The sequence below is a fragment of the Thalassophryne amazonica genome, chromosome 6 (assembly GCF_902500255.1).
Source record: "Thalassophryne amazonica chromosome 6, fThaAma1.1, whole genome shotgun sequence".
NCBI lineage: Eukaryota > Metazoa > Chordata > Actinopteri > Batrachoidiformes > Batrachoididae > Thalassophryne > Thalassophryne amazonica.
Window position 1 is genome coordinate 109,520,661 of NC_047108.1, and position 18,668 is coordinate 109,539,328.

The window sequence follows — 18,668 nt, forward strand, 5'->3', positions numbered from 1 at the left end:
ATCCATTTGCTCGATCTGCCACAGTGTGAAAACACCTTTACATTCAAGTGCACCTGTCAAAATACTGATCATAAGCCTGATAAATGTTTCTGATTAGTATTTTTGAACAGCATGCAAATTATGAAGCCAATATTCTTTATGACATAAATGTTAGTTCTGTCGTGAAACAGGATTAAAAAGTAAAACTATCATTTCAAATCAGTTAATCAGTGTATCCTCTGTTAGATAATGGAGTCAAGGATGAAGCTTCTTCAGGTCCATCAAACTCCATGAAGCCTTCTCGGACACACCAGGAACTACATAAAGAACTCCTACTTGCCCACAAAAGGTAGGTCCCCTACTCATCAGAAAATCTTGAAATTCCTTATTGAACATCAATTACAGAACACAAGGGATTTTTCTTTTGTGAGATGAAGGACAGTAAATTAGTTTCACACAGACATTTTGTCTTTTGGGGCCTTCAATTTAATGTGTGCCTTACCTTTGCCATAAATCATCTAAAATGCAGGCGTCATTAAGAATAGATGAAGACGGCTTTCTTCCTCTCAGACTTGAAATGGAACACCACTCCATGGAAGCTGCAGCAGTGTAAAGCGATCGCCACAACATGGCTCAGAGAAAGCACTGACAGGTTTCAGATTCATCCAAAAAGTTCACAAAATTAAAAAAAAATTAACAACACCATCTGTTGTTATTCCAAACTTTTGCAAGTTGAGTTTTGCAGGTGATTTACTAAGAATAATTGCACACATTACATTGTGCGATAGAATTCCATAGACAGCTGCAGTGGTGGGCACAGCTAACCAAAGAGTTAGCTTCGATAGCCGCTAATCTGCAAACTGAAAAGTTAACTTTTATAGCGCTAAACCGATAAACCGCTAAAAAAAATTTAGCAGAAGCTACAGCTAACCGCTAACTGCTAACTTTTAGTATTGACTCAGTACACTGTCTGCTACTGACAAGCCAGTGTTGAGTTTAAGCACCGCCAATGCTTCTGATTAGAATCTAAGGCGATCACACACCTAACACAACGAGTCAGAGCTTCTGTCGTTGTGCACCCTGCCCACTGCTGTAAGGAAGAGTCATTTACATTTAACATGGAACAACACAGACGTGTGGCAGAAGACATTAAAAGCAAAGCAGTTGTGACTTATGGTTTGATTTATAAACCAAACTAATTCTGGTCACTTCATCAACATTAACCCTCTGGGGCCGATGCCATCGTATATGACGGCTGAGACCAAGCTTTACTAAATTATGAATGACTTTTTAATGATATGAGATAGAAACATACTTTTTTTGCTGAAAAGTTAACTCCACAGACTTTTGAAGCAGCCATCGCCCATCTTTGTACTCCTCATAGAAGCGGTGTGATGACGTGCACAATGTGAGTGTCCAATCGGAATTGGTTCAATGTCACATGGTTTTCCAAAATCCAGTCGTAGGATAGATTTATCTCACGTGGTAAACCAAAGATCATTTTTAGGAGTGATGTGTAGCTGGCCCATTTGGATAGCCATCTGGCTGCTTGCTCCAATGCGCCCTGCGCCATTACAATCAGTGAAAATGAGCAGACGGAGCAGAAGGAGGGCCTCTGATGACAATCTCACGTGCTCAAACACAGATTGTGTGAGTTTTAGAGATGCTCCACTCCTTATTACCTGTGAATGTTATTGAATAAGCCTGTGGCAAGCTCTCTCGCTCTGGTGTAAAGCACTGTTTACCATATCAATGGAATGAAGGGGAGGGGCCACTCCTGAGAGTGTAAATGGGACAAAGTGTCAAAACTGCTTTCAGAGCTGGACAGAACACTCCTAAACACAGTAGAAGTAGAAGTTTGTGATGTGACCCTTGCGTAATAGCAGACAGAAATTGCTTTGAGATGAAGACAAACAAAATGCATAGACCATTTTGTATATATTGTTCAAAATGTGCATTTGTGTTTATTGTTTGAACCTTTTTGTTGTACAGTCTTTCACACAAGAGCCCAAATTACCTTTATAAAGTGTCAAAACAATTGTTTATTATAGTTTACTGTGTGATTTGAATAAATGTGTGTGGAAAATGATTTCCCGCTTTACTTTTTCCTTTCTTATTTCTGATTGTAAACCTTTATTACACTTATAAAACACAACTATAGCATATAAACTAAAAATATTATATTATAATGTTTGTCAAGTGTGATTCAGCGCAACAAATAGCAAGTGATAGTTGGTCACTATTCACACTCCCATCCAGTAGATGGCAGTGTTGTATGGATTTTGACACTAAATGCAGTGTTCTATGCATTTTGGGTCAAAACCCATAGAACACTTTATTTTAAAATGTTCTTTTTAATTTTCAGACCCCATACGGGTGTCACATGAATGCTGCATGGCCCAGCAGATCTATGTATCAGTAGATGTTTGTTTCTTTGTTTGTACATTAATTTTGTTGTGTGGGCCGCTGAAGAGGAGGTACTGCTGGCCCACCACCACTAGAGGGCGCCCTGCCTGGAGTGCGGGCTCCAGGCACCGGAGGGCACTGCCGCCTTGCGGGAGCAGCCAGGATGACAGCTGTCACCCATCACTGGAGACAGCTGATCCCAATCAATAAGGAGGTATATCAGCAGGACGGCATCTCCACCTCATTTGCTGAGATATCGCTCTACTAAGGAGGTAACGTACTCAGCCGATTGTGTTCTTGACGATAATACTTTGTTGCTTGTGTGTTGGATAGCAGATAGTGAGTAGTACAGCAGGAGATTGTTTTGGACTTCTTGGATAAGTACTCACACTCCTGCACTCACCAGTATTTTCCTGACAAGAGGTGGAGGTGGTGTTCCCACCCTGTGTGTTGCTGGGTGCAGCCGCACCCACACCTGACTGTTTCTGTTCCTTGCCAGCAGTACCGGATCCGACGAGCGGAGGCAGTGGCCACCTGGGGTTCGGGACTTGGCGGCTCCAGTATCCCCGGGGTTCGGTGGCAGAGGAAATCGGGTGGTTCCGGTTCGACTCGGACAGACGTCTCCTATCGTCGAGCCTGCCCACACGACACCATTGGAATTCGGTTACTGCTGTATTTGTAATCTGTTGTGTTTGTTGTGTGATTTCACAACAGTAAAACTTTGTGATTTGACTTTCTCCATTGTCCGTTCATTTGCGCCCCCTGTTGTGGGTCCGTGTTCCTACACTTTCCCAACAAATTTTACTATTTGAAAATAATCAGGAATCCCTGTAGAGTCATCATTTCCTTTTTATAAAAGTAACCATCACTGATAGATATGAATAGGTGTCACGGGCAGGTCTCCAAAAAAATCTGCCATCATGCTATTTTTTCACATCCCATGATGCTTCATAATTAGGATTCAGAGCCATTTTATCTAAATAACTCAAAAATACACCAATGAAGAATGACGGACATATTTCCATTTTGGACACTGATCAATCAATCAATCAATCAATCAACCAACTTTTTTCTTATATAGCGCCAAATCACAACAAACAGTTGCCCCAAGGCGCTCCACATTGCAAGGCAAGGCCATACAATAATTATGTAAAACCCCAACGGTCAAAACGACCCCCTATGAGCAAGCACTTGGCCACAGTGGGAAGGAAAAACTCCCTTTTAACAGGAAGAAACCTCCAGCAGAACCAGGCTCAGGGAGGGGCAGTCTTCTGCTGAGACTGGTTGGGGCTGAGGGAAAGAACCAGGAAAAAGAGATCGATCACTAATGATTAAATGCAGAGTGATGCATACGGAGCAAAAAGAGAAAGAAACAGTGCATCATGGGAACCCCCCCACAGTCTACGTCTAAAGCAACATAACCAAGGGATGGTCCAGGGTCACCCGATCCAGCCCTAACTATAAGCCTTAGCGAAAAGGAAAGTTTTAAGCCTAATCTTAAAAGTAGAGAGGGTATCTGTCTCCCTGATCTGAATTGGGAGCTGGTTCCACAGGAGAGGAGCCTGAAAGCTGAAGGCTCTGCCTCCCATTCTACTCTTACAAACCCTAGGAACTACAAGTAAGCCCGCAGTCTGAGAGCGAAGCGCTCTAATGGGGTAATATGGTACTACGAGGTCCCTAAGATAAGATGGGACCTGATTATTCAAAACCTTATAAGTAAGAAGAAGAATTTTAAATTCTATTCTAGCATTAACAGGAAGCCAATGAAGGGAGGCCAACACGGGTGAGATATGCTTTCTCCTGCTAGTCCCCGTCAGTACTCTAGCTGCAGCATTCTGAACCAACTGAAGGCTTTTTAGGGAACTTTTAGGACAACCTGATAATAATGAATTACAATAGTCCAGCCTAGAGGAAATAAATGCATGAATTAGTTTTTCAGCATCACTCTGAGACAAGACCTTTCTGATTTTAGAGATATTGCGTAAATGCAAAAAGGCAGTCCTACATATTTGTTTAATATGCGCTTTGAATGACATATCCTGATCAAAAATAACTCCAAGATTTCTCACAGTATTACTAGAGATCAGGGAAATGCCATCCAGAGTAACGATCTGGTTAGACACCATGCTTCTAAGATTTGTGGGGCCAAGTACAATAACTTCAGTTTTATCTGAGTTTAAAAGCAGGAAATTAGAGGTCATCCATGTCTTTATGTCTGTAAGACAATCCTGCAGTTTAGCTAATTGGTGTGTATCCTCTGGCTTCATGGATAGATAAAGCTGGGTATCATCTGCGTAACAATGAAAATTTAAGCAATACCGTCTAATAATACTGCCAAAGGGAAGCATGTATAAAGTGAATAAAATTGGTCCTAGCACAGAACCTTGTGGAACTCCATAATTAACTTTAGTCTGTGAAGAAGATTCCCCATTTACATGAACAAACTGTAATCTATTAGACAAATATGATTCAAACCACCGCAGCGCAATGCCTTTAATACCTATGACATGCTCTAATCTCTGTAATAAAATTTTATGGTCAACAGTATCAAAAGCAGCACTGAGGTCCAACAGAACAAGCACAGAGATATGTCCACTGTCCGAAGCCATAAGAAGATCATTTGTAACCTTCACTAATGCTGTTTCTGTACTATGATGAATTCTAAAACCTGACTGAAACTCTTCAAATAGACCATTCCTCTGTAGGTGATCAGTTAGCTGTTTTACAACTACCCTCTCAAGAATCTTTGAGAGAAAAGGAAGGTTGGAGATTGGCCTATAATTAGCTAAGATAGCTGGGTCAAGTGATGGCTTTTTAAGTAATGGTTTAATTACTGCCACCTTAAAGGCCTGTGGTACATAACCAACTAACAAAGATAGATTGATCATATTTAAGATTGAAGCATTAAATAATGGTAGGACTTCCTTGAGCAGCCTGGCAGGAATGGGGTCTAATAAGCATGTTGATGGTTTGGATGAAGTAACTAATGAAAATAACTCAGACAGAACAATCGGAGAGAAAGAGTCTAACCAAATACCAGGCATCACTGAAAGCAGCCAAAGATAACGATACATCTTTGGGATGGTTATGAGTAATTTTTTCTCTAATAGTCAAAATTTTGTTAGCAAAGAAAGTCATGAAGTCATTACTAGTTAAAGTTAATGGAATACTCAGCTCAATAGAGCTCTGACTCTTTGTCAGCCTGGCTACAGTGCTGAAAAGAAACCTGGGGTTGTTCTTATTTTCTTCAATTAGTGATGAGTAGAAAGATGTCCTAGCTTCACGAAGGGCTTTCTTATAGAGCAACAAACTCTTTTTCCAGGCTAAGTGAAGATCTTCTAAATTAGTGAGACGCCATTTCCTCTCCAACTTACGGGTTATCTGCTTTAAGCTACGAGTTTGTGAGTTATACCACGGAGTCAGACACTTCTGATTTAAAGCTCTCTTTTTCAGAGGAGCTACAGCATCCAAAGTTGTCTTCAATGAGGATGTAAAACTACTGACAAGATACTCTAACTCCCTTACAGAGTTTAGGTAGCTACTCTGCTCTGTGTTGGTATATGACATTAGAGAACATAAAGAAGGAATCATATCCTTAAACCTAGTTACAGCGCTTTCTGAAAGACTTCTAGTGTAATGAAACTTATTCCCCACTGCAGGGTAGTCCATCAGGGTAAATGTAAATGTTATTAAAAAATGATCAGACAAAAGGGAGTTTTCAGGGAATACTGTTAAGTCTTCTATTTCCATACCATAAGTCAGAACAAGATCTAAAATATGATTAAAGTGGTGGGTGGACTCATTTACTTTTTGAGCAAAGCCGATAGAGTCTAATAATAGATTAAATGCAGTGTTGAGGCTGTCATTCTCAGCATCTGTGTGGATGTTAAAATCGCCCACTATAATTATCTTATCTGAGCTAAGCACTAAGTCAGACAAAAGGTCTGAAAATTCACAGAGAAACTCACAGTAACGACCAGGTGGACGATAGATAATAACAAATAAAACTGGTTTTTGGGACTTCCAATTTGGATGGACAAGACTAAGAGACAAGCTTTCAAATGAATTAAAGCTCTGTCTAGGTTTTTGATTAATTAATAAGCTGGAATGGAAGATTGCTGCTAATCCTCCGCCCCGGCCCGTGCTACGAGCATTCTGACAGTTAGTGTGACTCGGGGGTGTTGACTCATTTAAACTAACATATTCATCCTGCTGTAACCAAGTTTCTGTTAGGCAGAATAAATCAATACGTTGATCAATTATTATATCATTTACCAACAGGGACTTAGAAGAAAGAGACCTAATGTTTAATAGACCACATTTAACTCTTTTAGTCTGTGGTGCAATTGAAGGTGCTATATTATTTTTTCTTTTTGAATTTTTATGCTTAAATAGATTTTTGCTAGTTATTGGTGGTCTGGGAGCAGGCACCGTCTCTACGGGGATGGGGTAATAAGGGGATGGCAGGGGGAGAGAAGCTGCAGAGAGGTGTATAAGACCACAGCTCTGCCTCCTGGTCCCAACGCTAGACAGTCACAGTTTGGAGGATCCCAAAAAATTGGCCAGATTTCTAGAAATGAGAGCTGCTCCCTCTAAAGTGGGATGGATGCCGTCTCTCCTAACAAGACCAGGTTTTCCCCAGAAGCTTTGCCAATTATCAATGAAGCCCACCTCATTTTTTGGACACCACTCAGACAGCCAGCAATTCAAGGAGAACATGCGGCTAAACATGTCACTCCCGGTCTGATTGGGGAGGGGCCCAGAGAAAACAACAGAGTCCGACATTGTTTTTGCAAAGTTACACACCGATTCAATGTTCATTTTAGTGACCTCCGATTGGCGTAACCGAGTGTCATTACTGCCGACGTGAATTACAATCTTACCAAATTTACGCTTAGCCTTAGCCAGCAATTTCAAATGTCCTTCGATGTCGCCTGCTCTGGCCCCCGGAAGACAATTGACAATGGTTGCTGGTGTCGCTAACTTCACATTTCTCAAAACAGAGTCGCCAATAACCAGAGTTTGATCCTCGGCGAGTGTATCGTCGAGTGGGGAAAAACGGTTAGAGATGTGAACGGGTTGACGGTGTACACTGATCTATACAGTGGTCCCTCATTTATCGCGGGAGTTACGTTCTAAAAATAGCCCACGATAGGCGAAATCCGCGAGGTGGCCAGCGTTATTTTTTACAATTATTATAGACGTTTTAAAGCTGTAAAATCCCTCACTACACACTTTATACACTTTTCTCAATCAGGCATGAACATTTTCTCACTCTTCTCTCGTGTGTAAACACTCTCAAAGTTCAAACCTGAGTAGAAAAATAAGACCAACCTGTTTTCAGGCCAAAACATTTGTTTGAGAAATAAAAATAGAACGTTTTCCTATAAATAATTATGATGGCTTTTAGAACTAACAAATTTAATTTTAACGATCATTGTACAAGGTTGGAAACATAAGAAATTATTAATAGTGACTGACCAGTATTTCACAGTTCCTCTGATCGTGCTTCTTCCTCCTGGCGCCCTTGCGCTGTCACGTCTTTTTCCACTGACTCGCTGCAGGTGTCTTTTTCCGAGTGTAGAACACAGTTATGGGTAGTTGTTGGCGCTCTTTTTTCTTCTGGGCGAGAAGATTCTTATAAACAGACACGCAGAACATAATGCACGTGCTCTCCCTTCGCGGTGTCGCGACCGGCTGTTTGATGAGGCCGTGGAACACAATGTACTGTAAAACAAAAAGCATGCAAAATTGGACTAAAAAAAATCCGCGAAACAGCGAGGCCACGAAAGGTGAACCGCGTTATAGCGAGGGACCACTGTAATTGTCTTCATATACTACACTGCATTTGTGGACCAAATACTTTGGGAAACACATTTCTAAAATAAACCAAAATAGTTCATCCACATGAATAAAGGTGTTTGTTTCATGAAAGAGTTGAAGATTTCAAAAAACGCATTTTGTATTTTCAGATTCAGAGCCAAATTATATCTTTACACAGGCCAAATATATGTCTCACATTCAGAAAGCTGAGATTGTTCTGAATATTTTCATATGCAAGTTGTCATAGTAAATGCAAGCACCTTAAAAATACGAGGTCTGTTAGAAAAGTTTCCGACCTTTTTATTTTTTTCAAAAACTATATGGATTTGAATCGTGCGCTTGCATCAGCCAAGCTTGAACCTTTGTGCTCATGCGTGAGTTTTTTCACGCCTGTCGGTTGTGTCATTCGCCTGTGGGCAGGCTTTGAGTGAGCACTGGTCCAGCCCCCTCGTCGGATTTTCATTGTCAGGGAAATGGCTGAGCGACTGCCGCTTTGCTCCATGAAATTGTTTTCAGAAACTGTGTGAGACAGCCAGGTGGAAACCATTCGGAAAATTCAGATGGATTTCGGTGAAGATTCTATCGGCGTCACACAGATTAAGGAGGATTACAACCGGATTAATGACGGCCCACAGCAGCGGAGGGCACGCCGCGCTTCGAGCGGCCATCGACAGGCTGAAAAGACCAGATCATTTCCAAAGTGAAGGCTATGTTGATCCGGGACATCGTGTGACTACCAGAGAAATCGCAGAAAATGTGAACATCAGCACTTTTGTGGAACATTCCACTGTTACAGGAGATTTTGTAATGAAAGACGTGCGGAGGAATTCGCACGTCGGGACGGAGCCGCTCATGGCACACAACAAAAAACACCTCCGTGTTGGAAGTCTCACAAGACATGTTGTGGCGTGTCCAGTTGTTACACATTTTTTCGGATACTCACTCGACTGAAAAGCCATCGAAAGCCGTCTGAATCTTCCGAATGGCTTCCAACATGAAGGTGTTTTTGTTGTGCGCCATAAGCGGCTCCGTCCCGACGTGTGAATTCCTTCGCATGTCTTTCATTACAAAATCTCCTGTAACAGTGGAATGTTACATTTTCTGTGATTTCTCTGGTAGTCATACGACGTCTCGGATCAACACAGCCTTCACTTTGGAAATGATCTGGTCGTTTCAGCCTGTCGAAGGCTGCTCGAAGCGCGGCGCGCCCTCTGCTGCTGTGGGCCGTCATTAATCCGATTGTAATCCTCCTTAATCTGTGTGACGCCGATAGAATCTTCACCGAAAGCCATCTGAATTTTCCGAATGGTTTCCACATCGCTGTCTCACACAGTTTCTGAAAAAAATTTTCATGGAGCAAAGCGGCAGTCGCTCAGCCATTTCCCTGACAATGAAAATCCGACGAGGGGGCTGGACCAGTGCTCACTCAAAGCCTGCCCACAGGCAAATGACGCAACAGACAGGCGTGAAAAAACTCACGCATGCGCACGAAGGTTCAAGCTTGGCTGATGCAAGCGCACATGATTCAAATCCATATAGTTTTTAAAAAAAAATAAAAAGGTCGGATACTTTTCTAACAGACCTCGTAGAATGACAAAGCATGGTAAAATCAAGAAAGTACCCTTAGATCCAAAAGGCAAAAGAAGATTCATTCATTTATTTTCTACAACTGCTTACTCCAATTAAGGGTCACAAGGGTGGGGGGTCTGGAGCCTACCCCAGCAGTCAAAGGGTGGGGTACAACCTGGACAGGACACCAGTCTAATGCAGGGCCACTGAGGATCTTCTTCAACTTTATTTAACCACATAAAATCTCATTGAGATAGAGACCTCTTTAACTAGGGTGACATGGCCAAGAAAGGCAGCAGCACACGTCATAATAGACAGGTTAACATCATCAAGAGAACATTAAAAAAAACACAATGTGTGGAGGAAAAAAACGGATTAGAATTTATTTGGGATCTCTTAAAACAGAGCAGAAAGCGTTCAGAGACGTTAACCCAGACAGTTTCAGTTCAGATTGGAGGACGTTCCAATCAGAGGGAGCAGAAAAACTGAAAGCTTTCTTTCCCATTTCAGAGCGGACACAAGGTACACGGAAAGATAACAAGTTGTTCGAATGCAGAGCGTAACGGCTTTCAGACCCCTGAAGTAAAATGGATAAATAGGTTGGAACCAGTCCAGTAAGAGTCTTGTAAACCAGAGTCAGTGTGTATGTCACCTTACGGTCAGTGTGTATGTCACCTTACGGTCAAAGAGGGCATGCCAGCTTTGGCAGACAATTCACAGTGGTGGGTGAGGCGGCGACAACCAGTGATTAATCTCAAGGCACATTGATACATTGGGTTCAAGGACTGTAGACAGCTGGTTGAAGTGCACATGTACATGACATCACCGTAGTCCAGAAAGGCAGGAAGGTATCAGTTATCAGGAGCTTCTGGGCACTTGAGGGGAAACATGATCAAACTCCGTGTCAGTAGTTAATCCCAAATACTTGTAACTGCTGAGTCGTCATTCAAGAATATTACCTTGAGTGGTTTTAATTGATGGTATGCTCTCCAAGGAAATATGTGACTTTGAGAAAACATTATTTTTGATTTTGCTGCATTCAAGAATGAATGACTGAAGAATATCCTTCTGGGATATGTTATCTCGGAGGACTCCGGAGGCAATTGGAAGGTACCGACAGGCCCGAAGCGCAGCAGTCTCTGCTGTGGGGGAGGCAAAGCAGCAGGTATGGGAGGAGTTTGGATCAACCATGGAGAAGAACTTTCGGTCAGGACCAAGGTGCTTCTGGTGGACCATCAGGCACCTCAGGAAGGAATAACGCAGAACCATCCAAGGTTGGTCAACAGAGTACCATCCAAGCTGTTTATAGTAAGGGTGGTATTCTGTTGACCTCACCTGCGGAGGTAATCGGGCACTGGAAGGAACATTTTGAGAAAGTGCTTCATCAGACCGGAGCACCCTCTATAGTAGGGGCAGAGCTGGAAGCTGATGGAGGATTTTCATCAATTTCCCTGGTGGAAGTCACAGAGATAGTCAAACAACTCTGCAGTGGCAAGTCCCCTGGAGATCTAAGACCACCTCTGGGTAGGTAATGGTCTAGTGGTTAAGCGTTGGGCTTGAGTCCAGAGGATCCTTGGTTCAAATCCTAGCATGACCGGAAAATTACTAAGGGCCCTTGGGAAAAGTCCTTAATCCACTAGTTGCTCCCGGTGTGTAGTGGGCACCTTGCATGGCAGCAGCCTCACATTGGGATGAATGTGAGGCATTATTGTAAAGCACTTTGAGCATCTGTTATTGTTGTTTTTGCAAAGTTACACACCGATTCAATATTAATTTTAGTGACCTCCGATTGGCGTAACCGGGTGTCATTACTGCTGACGTGAATTACAATCTTACCGAATTTACGCTTAGCCTTAGCCAGCAGTTTCAAATTTCCTTCAATGTCGCCTGCTCTGGCCCCCGGAAGACAATTGACTATGGTTGCTGGTGTCGCTAACTTCACATTTCTCAAAACAGAGTCGCCAATAACCAGAGTTTGATCCTCAGCGGGTGTGTCGCCGAGTAGGGAAAACGGTTAGAGATGTGAACGGGCTGGCGGTGTACACAGGGCTTCTGTTTAGGACTACGCTTCCTCCTCACAGTCACCCAAACAACCTGCTTTCCCGGCTGCTCGGGATCTGCTGGAGGGGAACTAACGGCGGGTAAGCTACCTAGGTCTGCACCGACTACAGGGGCCTGGCTAGTTGTAGGATTTTCCAAGGTGTGGAGCCGACTCTCCAATTCGCCCAGCATGGCCTCCAAAGCTAAGAATAAGCTACACTTATTACAAGTACCATTACTGCTAAAGGAGGCCGAGGAATAACTAAACATTTCACACCCAGAGCAGAAAAGTGCAGGAGAGACAGGAGAAGCCGCCATGCTAAACCGGCTAAGAGCTAGTAGCTGCGCTAAGCTAGCGGATTCCTAAAAACACACAAAGTGAATAATGTGTAAATAATTTAGAGGTGATTCAGCAGAGGGAGTGCTTTAGTTAAGGCACGTGAAGATTACACTGTGAAACAAATCATTATCTAGTTAACTAGATCAATCTAACTGTGCAGATTAAACAGCTAACAGATACAGCAAAACACCGCTGTGCTCCGGAACAGGAAGTGATACAATACCGCAGTGAGAGCCAACCATCAGTAGACGCAGATGTGTTTTGTGGACTTGGAGAAGGCGTATGATCGGGTACCCCAGGAGATACTGTGGGAGGTGCTGTTGGTGTATGGATTGAGGGGGTCCCTTCTCAGTGCCATTCAAGCTCAGTACTCACAAAGCGAGAGCTGTGTTCGGGTGCTCGGCAGTAAGTCAGACTCATTTCCGGTGTGGGTTGGCTTCTATCAGGGCTGCGCCTTGTCACCAATCCTGTTGATCCTGTGACTTCTAATACTGTGTTTTACTGCTTTTGAAAGATGATGACAGTGTTTGGGGTTTTGTTTTTCTATTCATTCATTTTTCATGTGTTCTTATGTGTTTGTGATCCTTGAATTTACCCAGCAGCCCCTGCGGCGCTTAAAGTGAAACTGGTTTATCAGAAGCCGACAGTGTAATCTCATGTGACCACGTCCAAATCAATACTAAATTATCGGTTATCAGTTATCTTTAATAAAGATATTTTTTTTAGCAGTTTAACAGTTTAGAGTCATAAAAGATAACTTTTCAGTTATCGGATTAATGGTTATTGAAGCTGACTTTTTGGTTAGCTGTGTCCACCACTACCTGTTGGCTTCATCGGCCTGTGACCACCAAGACTCACTGGATCGGTTCACAGCTGAGTGTGAAGCGGCTGGGATCAGCACCTCTAAACCTGAGGCCATGGCTCTCAGCAGGAAACCAATGGATTACCTCCTCCGGGTAGGGAATCAGGTCTTGCCCCAACTGAAGGAGTTCAAGTACCTGGCAGGCGAATCATCGCAGCAGGGGTGGTGTTGCATTCGCTCTACCGTACTGTTGTGATGAAATGGGAGCTGAGCCAAAAGGCGAAGCTCTCGATCTACTGGTCAATCTTTGTTCCTACTCTCACCTATGGTCATGAGAGTTGGGTCATGACCAAAAGAACTAGATCGTGGGTACAAGCGGCCAAAATGGGCTTCCTTAGGAGGGTGGCTTGTGTCTCCCTTAGAGATAAGGTGAGAAGCTTGGTCATCTGTGGGGAGCTCGCAGTAGAGCCGCTGCTCCTTCACATTGAAAGGAGCCAGCTGAGGTGGTTCGGGAATTTATTAAGGATGCCCCCTGGGTGCCTCCCTAGCGAGGTGTTCCAGGCACATGGGAAAGCCAAAGTGCACCTGGGAACGCCTCGGGATCTGCCAGTCAAAGGTGGTCAATGTGGCATGGGAAAGGGAAGTCTGGGTCCCCTGTTGCCCCTGTGACCTGATCCCGGATAAGCGGTTGAAGATGAGTGAGTGAGTGAGTGTGTGTGCATTCAACAATAGTTTGAAATTTTCCAGATGGCACTGTACAAGGTCAAAAGCGAACCGCAAGAATTCAAATGCCTGAGTCATTGAGTTTGAACAACAATAGATTCCAGTGTCATCAGAATAAAGATGATAGAAGGCGTTTGATAGGTTTACACACAGGTCAGTAGTACTGACCCATATGAGCCATCCTCTGAGTTGGAAAAAAATATTATTGATCTGAATGAGCAGGTGGCAGAGAAACGTAAGCGTAGACGATCCCAACACTTCTGTTTCTGCTCATTCACGTCAATGTTAATTTTCCAGCTTAGAGGACGGCTCATATGGATAAAAACAAGGTTGTAGCTCCTTGTCTACCTTCCTGAGGTTAGAAACTAGTGTTGTTTGTTTTTCTGCAACATTTCTCTTCAGATTATTGAGCCGTTTACCGGAGGGGGAGGTTTCTCTCCTCTGTGAGTTTGACAGGTGGACTGTCCCAGTCAAATTCCTCACCTGACACTGTTCCCGGAGCGGGACACACCCAGTGGGGACCGGCGCACCACACCAGAAGCGAGAGCTGCTCAGATCACCTCCCCACCTCACCCACCGGCTGTCGTGACCCCCACCCCCCAAACAAGTTAATTTTTTTTTTTTTACGGTGATATGGTTTGTGATCAAGATTTCCTGCAGTATTTCTGTGTAGGCTCTCAGTTGTCCAGGTGGTTTCCATAGTAGAGAAGCTTGAATCTTCGACTGGACTGGGTTGCTTGACGTGAGAAACTATTTCCTGCAGTAATTAATCCATAAACTGAAAACCACAAACTACTAAACTGAAAAAATATATGCTGTATATCATGAATAAGATTTACATTTTGTGAGACCCAGGTTCACGTTTTGCGAGATATTTTTTCAGTATTCACGTTTTGCAATTAATGGTTTGTGGATAATTCCTGATTTGCAGCTGATTCGCATTTTGGGGGCTAACAGCTTGTGTCAAAGATAACATATCTAATTCATGATCCCTCCCTCTCACACAGAGAGGGTGAATTGCAGAAATAATGCACCAAATACCACAGGAAACACCGAAGTTTATGGAGTAGAACCACAACATGATGGAATACTTGTTGCACCCTCAACTGAAGGAGCTACAGAAGGCCAATTCAATTTATTCATTTATTTTATTCAAGTAGCACCAAATTACAATGCTGCGTCCAGGTGCTTCATATGGATAAGTGCAAACCTCACCAACGCCCCAAAGCAAACACACAGGGGATACTGGTAAAAAAAAATTCCCTCTGATGTTTTTGAGGAAGAAACCTCAAGCAGACCAGACTCAGGGGGGTGACCCACTGCTTGGGCAAAACTATAATTTACAAGGTGTTTACAAAAGATTAAGGGAAAATCAGAATAAACAGGGAAGCAACAAAAACAGAGTCGTTATTGAGATAAAACTATCTATCTTTATTATTAGGCTCTGTCTCCGGGTCTTGAATAGGTAGGACATCCTAAGGTAATTCCAGTGCCCTGGGGCCCATTAAAGGTCTCATCAGTACCTTGGACAGAGAGAAAAAGAGTCAAATCAGTCAGCCAGAATTAACTGTACCAAATCAACAGGGAAGCAGAGAGAACACTAAGGTGGTCAGCTAGAACTGAGCTACACTAACACACCCAGAATTACTGCAGAGAGATCATTCCACAAGACAGGTACACGATAAGAGAAGGCTCTGTGACCTGCAGACTTTTTTTTTAATTTAGGGACACAAAGTAGTCCTGTGAATGCAGGGCACAGGCTGGTACGTAGGGTTTAATTAGGTCAGCTAGGTAGGGAGGTGCTAGTCCATGAATAATTTTATAGGCAGAACCTTAAAATCTGATCTCACAGGGACAGGAAGCCAGTGAAGAGATGCCAAAATGGGTGTAATGTGGTCAAACTTTCTGCTTCATGTCAGAAGTCTGGCAGCAGCATTTTGAACCAATTGGAGACCTCTAATGCTGGACTGCGGTAAACCAGAAAACAGAACATTGCAGTAGTCCAATCTATAAGAGACAAACGGATGAATCAAGGTCTCAGCATCAGCCATAAACAGGATGGGACGAATCTTTGCTATGTTACGACGGTGGAAGAAAGCAGTCCTCGTAATATCTCTAATGTGGAGGTCAAGGACAATGTGGGATCAAAAATTACTCCACAGTTCCTGACTTTGACATATAATACACAAATCAAGGGACGTAATAGCTGGTCAAACTGATGCCGATGTCTCACTGTACCAAGGACCATCATTTCAGTCTTCTCTGAATTTAGACATAGGAAATTACTTGACATCCAGCTTCTCACTGATGCAAGTCAATCCTCTAAGGATTTTATGTATGTGAGATGACCAGCGGTATAAGCATGTACAACTGAGTATCATCAGCATAGTAATGAAAGATAATCCCAAAATACAGCAATATCTGCCCAAGAGGTGTTATATATAAAGGGAGAAAAGCAGGGACCCTAAGATGGACCCCTGTGGAACCCCAAATTTCATGTCACTAAGGTTAGAGGTAGTGTTATTGTACAAAACACTGTGAGAACGACTGGTCAGGTATGACATCTACCATGCAAGGGCACTCCCAGTAATCCCAAAATGATTCTCCAGTCTATCATATAGAATATGATGATCCACAGTATCAAATGCAGCACTGAGATCCAACAGCACCAGAACCGTAGTGGTGTCCAAATCCATTGCTCGCAGAAGGTCATTCACCACTTTAGTGAGAGCCATCTCTGGGGAATGATATTTTCTAAAAGCAGACTGCAGTGGCTCAAAGAGATTATTCTCAGTAAGCTGGTCCACAAGCTGCCATGAAACTACTTTTAGGTTTGATATAGGACTATTGTTTTCCAATACACTGGGGTCAAGATTAGATTTCTTAAGTAATGGTTTAATCGCTGCAAATTTGAAACATTTAGGATCAGATCCAGAAGTTAATGAGTGATTAATAATTTCCAGCACAGTCGGCCCAAGAGTGGGCCACAGGTTCTTAAACAGTTTTGTTGGTAAAGGATCAAATAAGCAGGTTGTGCTTTTTGTTGATGTCACGAGTTTTGTCAGCAGACCTAGTGAGATACTATCAAATTCTGTAAATCTAGGTCATACCTCAGTAATGGCACCCACCTCAATAGCAGGGTGTAGTGGCTGGGTTAAGGCATTCTGGGATAAGTTTAACCTAATGTTTTCTATTTTCTTCTCAAAGTAATCCAAGAAATCTTGTGCTGTAAAAGGAGAGCGAACTACAGGTGGTTGTCCATGAATAAGTGTTGCCACCGTGTGCAACAAAAACTTTGAGTTATACTTGTTTTTGTTGATCAAATAAGAGTAATAGTTGCGCTTTGTTGCCAGTAGTGCATGCTTATAGTCTAAGATAGCATCACGCAGTGCAAGGTGGAATACGTCTAATGCCATTTTTGTTCTAGACCTCTTGCCTTATGCTTGAGTCCACGTAAATGATCACTGAACCAAGGTGAGTGTGTTTTGTGGGGGTGTGGTTTTAATATACTGTAGGTGGAACGATCATGTTGCATGTGGTTGTCAGCACTGAGTTTAGGCTGTCCACAAAAATATCTACTGAATGGTCATTTTCCTAAAGTGATGCTAAGATATCAGGCAGTCTGCCTGCAGCTTAATTTGTAGTTCAGAAGTTGATGTGTCGCCATGATGATAAATAAGTCTGCTAACATATGACTGCTCAGCTAGACATCCCAGCTGTTATATAGTTAAGTTTGCGGACGACACAACAGTAGTGGGATGCATCAAGGACGATGATGAGTCCATATACAGAGAGGAGGTGGAACATCTGGTGCAGTGGTGCAAAGATAACAATCTCTGCATCAGTGTGAAGAAGACCAAGGAAATGGTAGTGGATTTTAGAAGGAACAAGTGCCCTCCCCCTCCCTTGTATATTGGAGGAGCAGCTGTGGAAGTGGTCTCCAGCTTCAGGTACCTGGGTGTGCACATATCCAGTGATCTCACCTGGGGTGCCAATACCTCCTGTTTGGTCAGGAAAACCCACCAACGCTTCTTCTTCTTAGGAAGCTGCAGAGAGCTGGACTTGGGAGTTTCATTTTGAGGAGCTTCTATCACTGTGCAGTGGAGAGCATCCTCTCCACCTGCATTATTGTGTGGCACGGCAGCTACATGGCTGCTTGAGAGGGGGGGTCTGCAGAGGGTGGTAAAGGCTGCACAGAGGATTGTAGGTAGCAGCCTTCCCAGTACCTCAGATCTCTACTTATCACGGTGCAGAGGAAGGGCTCTCCGCATTCTGAGGGACTCCTCCCATCCCGCACCCAGTCTGTTTCAGCTCCTTCCCTCAGGCAGGCAGTTCAGGAGCATTCAGAGCAGAACTACTAGGCTCAGAAACAGCTTCTTCCCTGAGGCTGTCAGACTGTTGAACTTGAGCTGTGCTCCATAAGAATTTTCATGATCACATACAAACTGCACCAAAACCACTTTAATTGTCCATGTGCAAAAACCTCCTGTGTGCAACAAATGTACAATATTGGTTTCCGATTAATTCCCAGTGCAATATCATAGATATACTTGCTGTTCACACCTATATTTGGTATTAAATATGGTAATTTTGGCTTTTATTTCATTTTAATAGGTTTTATTTATAGTTTTTTTTTTAATAACCAGGACCTGAGTACAAATCTCATACCACTAACATGGAAATGTGAGTTGGCATGACAATAAAGGTCCTTGAATCCTTGAAGTGTGTCATCCGAGTGGACAAGGCAAAGAGACTGTAATAAGTGAGACCACCAACACAAAAGGCATGATGTCAATATTTGTGACAGACATACCGTGGACGAGGACCAAATCCAGGGTGTTTCCACTAATGTCAGTCAAACGCTGAATGCATTGCTGGAATCCTAATACATCTATAATTTCTGTGAATGAGTTGCAGAGGGGATCAGAAGGCTTTTTTATATGAATCGAAGTCACCAATAATCAAAATGTTATCTGCACAGGTTGC

At 43.0% G+C, this 18,668-nt stretch overlaps 1 protein-coding gene across 1 annotated transcript in view; it reads left to right on the forward strand.

Annotated features, from left to right (window-relative positions):
• si:ch211-218o21.4 overlaps positions 1–18,668 on the forward strand; it is a 66,337-nt gene that overhangs the window by 3,999 nt on the left and 43,670 nt on the right. The window contains exon 3 of the mRNA XM_034173127.1: positions 226–328. Coding sequence (XP_034029018.1) covers positions 226–328 — 103 coding nt within the window. The remainder of the gene's footprint in view (positions 1–225; positions 329–18,668) is intronic.